The sequence below is a fragment of the Trachemys scripta genome, chromosome 1 (genome assembly GCF_013100865.1).
Source record: "Trachemys scripta elegans isolate TJP31775 chromosome 1, CAS_Tse_1.0, whole genome shotgun sequence".
NCBI classification, from domain to species: domain Eukaryota; kingdom Metazoa; phylum Chordata; order Testudines; family Emydidae; genus Trachemys; species Trachemys scripta.
Genome location: NC_048298.1, coordinates 175693276 through 175705759, shown reverse-complemented (window position 1 = coordinate 175705759; position 12484 = coordinate 175693276). Strand labels below are relative to the sequence as shown.

The window sequence follows — 12484 nt, the reverse complement described above, 5'->3', positions numbered from 1 at the left end:
TTTCCCCTGCCATGTGTTGTGTATTGTAAGCTTTTGGGGCAGGGACTTTATGTGTTTGTCTATTACAATCTTGTTAGGGAGTCTAGGTGCTACTGTGGTTTCAATAATAAATAGTACTATTCTTGCATAGCATTTTGTATCCATAGAGCTCAAAGTTTTTACATTAAGTATCATTAACCCCATTTTACAGATGGAAAATAAGGGGTCCAGAGAAGTGAGGTGACTTGGCCAATGTCATCGCTCAGGTTGATGGCAAGAATAGAAGAACCCAGATCTCTTAAGTCCCAGTCCAGTGTTCTATCTTGTAGCCCACACTGCTTCTCATATTAAATATAAAATGAGAGGAAAATACTGAAAACAGGTAGTTTGGGACAAAATCCATAACAAGAACAGAGATCAATACAAATGTAATAGCCAGCTAGAAAAAAAAAAAAAGTCCTCCTCTTCCTGGTTGGATATGTTTTAAGGCAAGTGGTAGTAACCAAAATAAAATGAGGCCTGTATAGTTCTTCTGGCTTTGTCTCCATATCTTTCTCATGGAAATCAGCTCGTTAAGTGAAGAGCTGTTCAGAACCATATCCTACCCCTAATCTGTTTTACCCTATATTATATCTGATGTGACTTTGAAGGATTCCTATGAGTTTGGAATAATTGGGAGCTTTTCTTGACTATAGACCCTGAATTTAATAGTTGCAAAGAATTATGTTCACAAGAGGTGCAGTGCTTTAGGCACACCTATAAAAGGAGAGGTACTTGCCATTAACTAGCAAGACAGTTTACACTTCAGTTAAAGCAGTGCCTTAAAGGAGTAAGAAAGCTTAGTAGTCCTATCACATTAACAGTTACATTTTCCTGGAACCTTGATAGATGCGCTGACACAGAAAATCACCATATAATTGCTCAGTTGCTTAGACTGGATTGAAGATGGGATGCATCAATAGTCTTGTAGGCTTCACTTATGAGCCATATTGTACAATAGTAAAGCTATAGAGAATATTTAATTTGCTGCAGAGTTTTCTTTTTCCCTGCTGGAAGCTGATTGATACATTTTCTGTTCTAATTCTATTCTGTTAATACCAAATATTTATCAGTCTCACTGGTGGTGGAAGAAAAACCATCTTAGAGTAATGGAGGATCATTAAAAGCTATTTTTCTTTTTTTAATAAAATGTACGTCTAAACAAGCATTGCCATGAGAGATCTTAAAGAGCAGCCTATGATTTAAAGGTGTCTTCTATTACTATCAGTTAAACACTAAAGAATGAGGAGAGCAAGAGGAAAAGGAAGACGACCATTCATCTTAACTGCATTCCTACTGCAGAAAGAGATTTCTTTTCTGTTTATCATCTGGACTCCTGATAAGGGTCACTTTTATTGTGATACCATTATACCTTCATGTAGTTTCACAGAAGTTGTAATGTTACAGAATGAGAGGAGGATTAAAGTGTTTTTCTTTTAGTAAAATAAACTAATAATAATAATAGTCAATTGATAATCAATACATGAAGGCCAGATCCCACACTGCATTTAGTCCTTACTCAGTCAAAACTCCCTTTGAAGGTCACCGGAGTTTTGACTGATTAAGAATAGTAAAATGTGACCCAGAGATGAAACCACTGTTCATATCTTGGACACACAGGGAACTTATTTACTGACAGAAGGATAACATTTGCATTGGACCAGATCCTAGCCCTAGAAGCATTGGTGGGGCTATGCACTAAGCAACTCTGTGGCATGGCAGACTCCACAGCCAGAGACAGATTAGGGCCAGAGCAAGTGGGGGCCCCTCTCCACCCCATTCCTCCTGCAGTCTCCTCCTCGGTGCTCCTGCCAGGGAAATGGGGTTGGGGCAGGGGGGCTTGTCCCACCCCACCCCCTGGAACTCCTGGCGGGGAGTGGGGTCAGGGGTGGGGGCTTCCTCCACAGCCCAGCTGGAGCACCAGGAGGGCAAGAGAAGCAGTGCAAGCCCCTGCGCCCCGTCCCCACTCCCCAGCAGGAGTGCCAGACAGGCAGATCAGGTCGGGGCACAAGGGCACCTATTTTTTGGGGGGCCCCCAATTGGCCAGGGCCCCTGGACATGGGCCCTGTTGTCCAAGTGGCTAATCCGCCACTGTCCACAGCAAGAAATATTTCTGCTAAGAGCAACTGGGAAGGAGAATATTCACGCAGCCATCAAAGTCATCCAGCCCAACTCCATATATAGTGACACAAGTGGGCCTTTTGGGAGTAACACAGGGGAAGCAGTCAGCACGCACCAGGCCTTCCTGACATTTCAATGGGAGAGGAGGGGGATTAGAACTGGGTAAATAATTGATTTTTCTGGTTCATTGGCAGTTCTGAAACAATTTTGGTTCGAATCAAACCAAGATCAAAAATTCTGAAAAAATTTGGCAAATTGAAAAAGTCAAGAGAAATTTCATTGTGTCAAACAGAACATTTCATTTGACCAAAAATAAAATGTATTTCCTTTGCAGATGCTTTTAAAAATAATAGCAAAGGAAATAAAGAGTTAAATTCACCAAATGTGGGCATGAGGGGAAGGGAAAGAGGTAGTACTGTCTATCTTCTAACCTTTATCCCAGTGATTAGGGCGCTCATGCAGGAGACTCTGGTTCAGTTCCACTCTCTGCTAGATGTAGAAAAGGGATTTGAACACAGGTGTCCATCATTGCAGGAGTGTACCCTAGCCGCTGGACTATAGGGTATGCTGCTGTTGGGGGTGTTTCACTCTCTCCTATTGAAACTGTTCTAGTGGTTAGGGCAATTTTCTGCAATATGGGAGACCCAAGTTCAAATCCCTTCTCCACATCAGGTACAGGGGACAACTGGACTCAGCTGAATGCCCTAAACACTAAAGTTTAGGCTAAAGTTATTAGGGTGGTGGCACCGGCTTCTCTTCTGTTCATTTTGCAAATCGCACCTAATCCCAAATCATTGTTTTGGTCAAAAGCATTTGGCAAATTTGTTCCAAATTCAGGAATATTTTCAGGCTGGTCCAAACTGCATGTTTTGGCTAATAAACTATTCAACTGAAAATTTTCATCCAGCTCTAAGGGGAATGGATCCTCCTCCGCTACCCAGCTGGCAGCCATAGGAATGACAAATGGGGATGAACAACCCAGAACCAATCTCCAGACTGACAGCTCCAACATGAAGTAAAGGTGGAGGCTCGCCAGTTTGAAGTCCCTCTGGTCATGGCAATCAGGGGGTGTCAGCAGTGTAAGAAATACCCCAGTGAGTTGCTACTCCTACACATAGCTCCCTGCTGTAGATTAAAGAGTAGGAGATGCTAGATGTTGTGTCACCATCACAGAAGGAATGGGCCCTGTCCAGATAAGCTAACGTTCTATCCCACCTCCTGCTGAACCTGCATTAGGAGTGGGCTGCATTAGTTCCGGCACCCTCTGCAGCTCCATGGAATCCATGTAAGGCAGTTTGGTGGAGATGGAGCTCATTTGCAAGTTACCAGTTACTGTGCAATCCTGCTGGAAGCAGCTGTGTTCCCTGCCCTACCCCTTTCTGTACCAGCTTATTCATCCTCCCTGCCAGATGGCCCAATGCACAGCTGGTTTATATGGGCTTATGCGTTTTCAATGGGAGTTTGAGTAAAGACTGAAGAATTTGGCTTCAATGGTGTAAACTACATCCTTGGAGTTATATGTAAGACTGAAAATAGGAGATATTTGCAATGTGAAAACTATACAGTGATTCTGGATTACAATATGAGAGTATATGTTATTGTATAATAGGGAAATGTTGATAGTTACATTTATATAATCATGCTATATTACTCTGTATACATTTAAAAAACAAACTATGTATTAAACTAGTCCTCTGTTGATATTCTTTCCTGGTATATTTTTGTATATATCAGATTTAATTGGGGGCACAGGCACTGTCCCCAGTGCTTGGATTCATTACGAGCTATGAAGATAATCTTAGAACCTCTGGATGTCGGAAATGCTTGAGTAGTTTTGATCTGTGGCCTTGTGCTCTTCAGGCTTCTGGCTTTATTTTTCTTCTAAATAATTCCTAAGCCTTTATATGTGTCTATATATATTCTACAGTGCAATGTTATCTCCATGAAAGCTACACTGATATCAGACTTTATATTTTTAATTCTTTGGTTACACTGATATCTAGTGGCAAGTTCCTGAATACACCTAAGAAGGCAGCAAAAAAAATCCATATTGAATTCAGATTATATTGGATTCAGAATTTTAGTAGATGACATTTCTCCCCTAAAGATTAGGCTATTTTAATTTCTATAATATGCTGTTTTTAATCAAATGTCCAGCAAAGGAGAATTTATATGTGTGATATCCATATTGTATATTATAATTGAAACTTACATTTAAGCATTGGGTAGTACAGCTAAATTACTGCACATTAACACCGTGGTTTTCCTTTAGAAAAAGGAAACTTGATGTACAGAAGAAGTTTTGTAATGATGCTAAACTGCACTTAAACATACTAATGTAATGTCACCTGGCCTGCAGATACCTGTATTTTTAACAACTGTGCTTTCATTCTAGCAAACAGTGTCTCAGTAATCTGGTGATTCATCTGCAATGCAACAATAAACGTAAGTAAATATTTCATAAGAAACTTCCACTTTAAAAATCAAATTGTTGGCTCCATAAACTTCATGTATATTGTTTGAAAGATTTTGGCAGTGAAATAAACTGTATTTTCATATAAACAATGAAGCAGGAACATTTATAATCTTCAGTTGTTTTTAGACTTAAACATACAATGGGTGCAAACAAAAAGAGGATATCCACACCACACCCCCGCCCCCAAACTCTAGGAAAGATCAGATCCAGTTCCAGACTGGAACTTTGTATCTTGGGCACATCTTGAAATATGGCATAAATTAATTTCAGACTTCCCCTCCCCTTTCTAATTCTAGCTTGTGGAAAACGACTCATAACTCAGGAGATCGGTGCAAAGATTGTAGGTGGAAGTGATGCCAAAGAAGGAGCTTGGCCTTGGGTAGTCTTGCTGCTTTTTAATGAAAAACCTACATGTGGAGCTTCCCTCATCAGTGCTGAATGGCTGGTCTCAGCAGCGCACTGTGTATATGGGTAATGTTTACTTTCTCCTTAATACATAGACCATGATGACCCTCCCAAAATGTACATGTACCCTGATGAGAAGATGCTCATTCATAAAGCTGGGTTACAGAATGGCCCTGACCTATCAATCGGCTATGCATGTCTACACTGCGATAAAAGACCTGCGGCATGGCCACTGCTGGCCCTGGTCTGCTCACTTGGGCTCAGGCTGCGGGGCTATGAAATTTCTGTGTAGGCATTCAGCCTTGAGCTGTAGCACAGACTCTGAGACCCTGCAAGGGGAGAAGGTCTCAGAGCCCAGGCTCCAGCCCAAGCCTGAAAGCCTGCACTGAATTTTTTAGACCTTCAACCTGAGCCCTGCTGAGATGGGCTCTTTGTGACTTGGTACTACAGATTTTTTTATTGTAGTGTGGACAGACCCATAGAGTCCCATTGAAGTCAGTGGGAACCACATATTCACAGGGATCTCCCTTTATGGATCCTATGAAAGGGAATAGATGTGGTTGCCTTCCATAGCAGGGGACTGAACTCATTGACCCAGGAGGTATGTTCCAATCCTATATTTTTCTGTTCTGATGAATCTGACTGCAGAATTGAGGCTTACATTTATGCTTTTAATAATATTCTTTTTTATTATTATTGCCTCAGTAAAATGACTTTTCCGTGCTAGAATAATGTTTTGCCAAATTAGTTGTTTATTTTCAAAGTTGAAAAAGAATTATTTAGTGCTCCAAAGGCCCATCAGATAAATGATTCAGAGTAGGTACTTGAAAATCATACCCAATAACAAAACTGTGTTCAAATGGAGAATAGCCAGAGTCAATAGAAAGTATGAGGGAAAAATTAATGTAGGGGGCTTGAGACAGTTTTGTAGGATTTTTCAAACACCTAATTTCTCTCTCTCTCCCATTCCCCAATGTATAATGTGGTGGTGGAAACTCATGTACAGCAAGGACCCAGTTTTAGAAAAATGACATTACTGCTGAAGTCTGCACCAGTCTAGGGAAAAACCTGAAATTAATGATAGGTACAGTTAACAACCCAGCTCATCATTTATTATGTACCGAATTATTCACTCACCTAATAAGAGATTGAGTCCAGCTCCCGGAGTTCTTAGTAGCCCCACATTTCAATGACTTCAGTAAGGAGTCATTTACATCAAGAGACACGTTTTTGAAAATGGAAGGTTGTATACATTAAATATATGATACCTCATCAAGCATTTGCACTTTATCTGTAATTTGGTGTCTTCATTACTCACTCAAAGCTTTCCCAATGGTGTGAGAGTAAAGAATGACATCATATCTCATAAAGGTAAATTTAGGTGTTGCCTGTGTAATTATGACTCTGCTGTACACTATGAGAGACTGATCAAGATTTACACTACTCTACATAATTGGAATAAATCTCAATTTATCTGAATAGATGTTTTAATCACCTCAAGTAGTCTCTATAGTGCACTACCCAGAATGTTAGGAGATGAGGTATATTTTAAAATATTTCCTACAATATGTTACCATTATATCTATAATTAAAGTGCTGTAGAGGGGACCAAGAATAGGAAAACAGTGTTTAAAAAAAAATCATGGAAGAGCTATCACTATTGTCCGAGAGTAAAATCCATTTATTTATGTCTGAATATTGGTGACATTGTGGCAGAATTTACTGAAGCCGTCTCTATCCATTGCTACCTATTAACACTTAGCAGATGATTTCCCAGTAATCTGCTACACACCATCTATTCAGCTCCTCCATGATCATACCTTATTACAATGACTTGCCACCATTCCTTCTGTGATAACTGTCTCAAAGTTATTTCCATCTCTGTGCCGGATGTGACCAAAGTACGTGCGTTTGTGCCTGTTGATTTCTGACAAAGTCTGCTTCTCTCCAGCAATGCTCCTAACAAACATTCCTCATCTTTTCTATCCAGGAGATATGCAAGAGTCTTTGCCAGCACCACATTTCAAGGGCTTCAGTTTTCTTCTTGTCAGCAGCCTTAATTTCCCACAATTCACATCCATAGGTTGCTATTGAGAAAATTAAGTTTTTCACCAGTTGAAACTTTGTACATTTTAAAATTCTATGTTTTTTTCCTCCAAACTTTTGTTAGGGGGTCATTGCGGAGCAAACCATTCCTGTATTTCCTCCAATTTCTTTAGAACAGCCTCCTTGGTTGGATATGTATGACCCCAGATAACAAATAATTTACTAACTCTACATCTGGAGCATTAATTGAGGTGTTTGCTTTCATCTTGTTTTTGTTAATCATGAATTTCATTTTCACCATATTCAGAGATAGTCTCTAACGTGCCACAAGTACTCCTAGTTGTTTTTGTAAACAGAGAGAATCTACATAGCCAGACAATCCTGCTATCAGAGTGCCAAAGCCTGAGATGATGGGGCATCCAAGATTCCCAGGTTTATGGATCTTGGGTAGCAGATAGAATACCCCTGGTCAGGGGTCTAGGGGGTGTGTCTGTGTAGATTTGCTCCTGTGCTTCTTCACAGAGTTTCTTGATCAGATGGTGTAGTTTCCTTCAGTAACCCTCAGTGTGATCAGAGGGTAATAGCCTGTAGAATGTGGTGTCAGAGAGTCGCCTAGCAGCCTCTTGTTCATATTCTGACTTATTAATGATGACGACAGCACCTCCTTTGTTAGCCTTTTTGATTATATTGTCAGAGTTGTTTGAGGCTTTTGTTGAATAGCCACTTTTAAGTCTATTATTGTAGGACCTAACCACATCAGCCACACCAACAGGGGCTCATTCACCTGCACATCTACCAATGTGATATATGCCATCATGTTGAAGCAATGCCCCTCTCCCATGTACATTGGCCAAACCAGACAGTCGATACGCAAAAGAATAAATGAACACAAATCAGAATTCATAAACCAGTCGGAGAACACTTCAATCTCCCTGGACACTCAATAACAGACTTAAGTGGCAATTCTTCAACAAAAATGCTTCAAAAAGACTCCAAATAGAAAGTGCAGAACTGGAATTAATTTGCAAACTGGACACCATCAAATTAGGCCTGAATAAAGACTGGGAGTGGACAGGTCACTACAAAAAGTAATTTCCCCATGCTAATTTCCACCTATTGTTACTCACACCTTCTTGTCAACTGTTTGAAATGGGCCACCCTGATTACGTTGGCCTCATTACCAGTACAAAAGTGATTTTTCCTCCCTTGGTATTCTACTGTTGAGAATAGCCCACTTCCACTGTAATTGAATTCTCATTAGCACTGACCCTCCCACTTGGAAAGGCAATTCCCATCTTTTCATGTACTGTGTTTATATACCTGTCTACTGTATTTCCCACTCCATGCATCTGATGAAGTGTGTTTTAGCCATGAAAGCTTATACCCAAATTTGGTTGGTCTCTAAGGTGCCACAAGGACTCCTTGTCATTTTTGCTGATACAGACTAACACGGTTACAACTCTGAAACCTGTTTTTTCAGAGACACCAATATTTGTTGCATTTCAATCACTATAGAGAAGCCTGGGTGTTCACCTTCAACCAGGTTCAGAAGTATTTATATTGTTTGTAAATCAATTAATTCAGTAGACATTTGATGATTCAAAACAACTTCAGTCATAAAGCAGGTCTCTAACTAAAGTACATCCTAAACAGCTCAGCAATTAATACAGATTGTTGAGGAACAAACTTGTATTTTTCTTTGTTTAAATGCTATGTTTCTACTATGTTCAGATAGTCTTAACTTTTGATTTTCTAGATTTTTTTTTTCAGCTGTAGGTTAAAAACCATTTAAAAATAAGATTTCTAATGGTGTCTACTCTGCAATCAGGAGGTATGATTGCAGCATATCTAGACATACCCGAGCTAACTTTGATCTAGCTAGCTTGAGTAACAATAGCCATGAAGCATGGGCTAGTCTTGTCCACCCCGAACCCTGAGGGCATACTCAAGAAGCCACTGCCCCTACACAGTGGTTTCACTGCTATTGTAACTTGAGCTAGCTAAATTAAAGCTAGTTTGGATAGGTCTATAGGTGCTGCAATCACACCTCCCAGTTGCAGTTTAGACATACCCTCAGTCTACCATCCCCAAGGTATTTCATGCTCATAATTTTCTATCTGAGGGATGATTATTAATTGCATAGGAATTTTTAATTTCAGCAGTTTGAAAGATCATAATAATTAATGATTCTTCCATAATTGTACTATTGTCCAAGTAATTCTGTATAAATGTATTTTTTGGCTTAATACCAAAAATGAACTGATAATTCTGATATGAAACTTTAGGCCACTAGCGCTGTCAGAAAACCGTAAGCAATTTCAAAAGACAATATGCTACACCACATAATCTGAAAAAATATACAAAGTGTGTGTATATATTCATTCTTGAGGAGTGTAGAGGAGCGGACTCACTCCTGCGGCACCTCCTGCTGGTGACTTCTGGTAATTAGCTTTTCCAGCATCCTGGAGCACTCCCTGCAGGCCAGTGATCCACCTGTCCTCTGGCCCCCAGGTCCCTCCCAGACCCCAGTGCCCTTGTATCTGGGGTACACCCCCCAGTACTAGGGTCTCCCCTCCCCAGGGAACCCCCACCCACTTTCCCTACCTCACCTCAGAATAAGGCCACTGCCAGTCACCAACTAGCCCCCGCTCCCTAGGGCAGACTGCAGGATAGGCCACTCATCACAGGTAAGGTTGGGTTTGGACCAGCTGCCTTGGCCTAGCCCTAGCCCTGGGTTTCCCTCTGCAACCCCCAGTACCCCTTGACCTCCTATTAGGCCGCAGCCTGGGGCTATCCAGGCTGGAGCTCCTCAGCCTTTCCCCAGCCCTGCTCCACCCACATACTCTGTCTTAGCTCCCTGCAGCCAGGCCCTTCTCTCTCTGAAGGCAGAAAAAGCACTTTGCTCCCAGCCTTTTTATACAGGCCAGCTGAAGCCTGATTGGGGCGTGGCCCAGCTGCAGCCACTTCCCCCAGTCAGCCAGGGTTTTACCTTGCCCAGCCCCAGCCCTCTGCAGGGCTTTTCCAGTCCCTCCAGGGCCGGAGCAGGTGTTCACCCCGCTACAAGGGGATTAAAGATTAATGCAAATTATACATAGCAAATTGTTCAAGTCCTTCATTTGATAATAAATAATTGTGAATATTCCTTGCAATCTCTAGGAGGAATTTAATACCGTCTCAGTGGAAAGCAGTTCTGGGCTTGCATACCACTTTGAATCTGACATATCCTCAAACAGTAATTGAAGAGATCGATCAAATTGTCATAAATCCTCATTATAACAAGCGCACAAAAAATAATGACATTGCTATGATGCATCTTCAATTCAAAGTGAATTATACAGGTAGGATTGTTGATCTTCTCTTACACATTTATTTACTCTGTATGAATGAATTTGGTCGCTCCAGGTGGACTAGTCAACCTGACTTTACTCAGTAACGATGGGTTAATGGGATAGTTGGACTTGTCCTTATAAATTAGATATAATCTTGGGAAAACCAATCATAGCGGACTCAGTCCTGCGCTTGTTGGGAATTTTGCCTGAGCAAGGAAGAGAGGGTTTGGATCAATGTGCATTTTGGTAACTGACATCACAAAAAACAGAACGCTGGAAACAACTTGAAAATAATGATGTCTCTTTCACAGATTACATACAGCCTATTTGCTTACCAGAAGCAAGTCAACAGTTTTTGCCAGGAATGAATTGCTCCATTGCTGGCTGGGGTAGAACTACAAATCAAGGTGAGTCACCACACTTTTAAAAATACCACAAAAAATAATGAGAAAACTCTTTCTTTGCTGTCAGAGATGTATTTTTTACTTTACGTTTTAAAGTCTTGAAGTGATGGGAAATCTACCACATTGCTTGGGAAGTTGTTCCAATGGCTAATTTCCCTCCCTGTTAACAAAGTATGTGTTATTTCCAGGTTGATTTCCATTATCGTGTTTCTGATTGTGTGCACACAATAGAAGTCAGTGTGAGCTGCCTGTACATATTTGTGGGCTGGATGTGTATGTAATAGTAATACCTGCCTCTTAAATAGCATCTTTCATCAGTATTTCTCAAAGCGATTTACAAAGGAAGTGTTGTTATAATTGTTTTGCAAGTGGGGAAACTGAGTCACAGAGTGGTGAGATGACTTGCCCAATATCACCCAGCAGGTGAGTGGCAAAGCCACAGCCAAAACTAAGGTATCCTGAGTCCCAGTCTAGTGCTCTCTTCATTCAGCCACCTTCTGTAACATTAAAGGTCTCTAAAAAGGTCATATACTGTGACTGTTTTTTTGCCATTCACTATAATGGAGTACTCTTCATAAGGAAAAAAATGTCCATTATTTCCTTGTTTCTGTAGATGTAAGGCTGAAATCCTGCCTTTCACTCCATTTCATCTTGCCTAAGCAACATAGGATGCAGAGAGAAATAAAATTCAGATCCAGATTTTGAACATCCCAGCCTTCAGGACCATTTAGGTGCTAGAAGTTGGTTCCAGTCCTCTAGAGGAAGGCCATTTTCATAAAATCTGATTATCCAGTTTGGATGAACTCCATGCAGTTCATATGCCATACCACAAGCCCATCAGAAGTGAGGGAAAGAAAAGGGACGTCAGCTGTTGAGAGACTTCAACGAGGGAAGGCCATTTATCTAAACTTTTAAAAATTAAAAAAAATATTTAGGGTCATTTTAGACAAAAGGATGAAATTCAGGCCCAGTGTTAACATTTCTGGGGTCGTTTGCCTGTTCTTAACAAAGATCTCATATTGTCATGGCCGGGTTGTGGGCAGTCAGACCTGGTTGTCAGAGCCAGAGTCACAAGAGAGGAGTCAGGTTCAGAAAACAAACTGGAGGTCAGAACCATGAATCACATGCCAGGAAATCAAGTCAGAGGAGGAGGGTGGCACACAGTCCAGAACAGGGTGAAGCCCAGTTGTTTGGATAGCTTCCTGTGTCTGCTGCTGGACCAGCAGGCTAATCAGCTGCTCCGGGACTCCACCAAAAGTACTGAAAGGCCAAAGCTTCAAACTGGGGCTGGGCTTTTTGGATCCAAGGTAAGCAAGTCTTAGTAGGCTGCCAGATGGAGGGTTGGAGTATGGCTGTTCCTATAAACCCTGGAAACCCAGGTTTATGACTTGTGGGTCATGACACATACATGCTACCATGCCCTAATGTATCCAACCACATCAGTGACAGAGAATTCTCACTAACATGTTTTCAGTGGCAAACATTTTTAAATGTCCCAAATGATTATTTTAAAATTTAGTGAACAATTGCTCCTGCCTGAGATATTTTTCCAAAATTTCAGCCTGCAACCAATCTTTAAGTTCCTTTCATAAACCCACCCAAAATAAAAAATTGCCATTTAAAAATGAACACACCCTGAAATGTATTTATACTGTACTTCATAACAAAGCAGATTTTCACTTTTC

The 12484-nt window shown here is 40.9% G+C and overlaps 1 protein-coding gene across 1 annotated transcript in view; it reads left to right on the top strand.

The window, feature by feature from the left end:
* Positions 1-12484, top strand: part of TMPRSS15 (transmembrane serine protease 15) — an 89163-nt gene that overhangs the window by 73795 nt on the left and 2884 nt on the right. Inside the window, 4 exon segments of the mRNA XM_034769804.1 lie at positions 4535-4584; positions 4912-5086; positions 10223-10404; positions 10707-10802. Of these exon segments, the coding sequence (XP_034625695.1) occupies positions 4535-4584; positions 4912-5086; positions 10223-10404; positions 10707-10802 (503 nt within the window).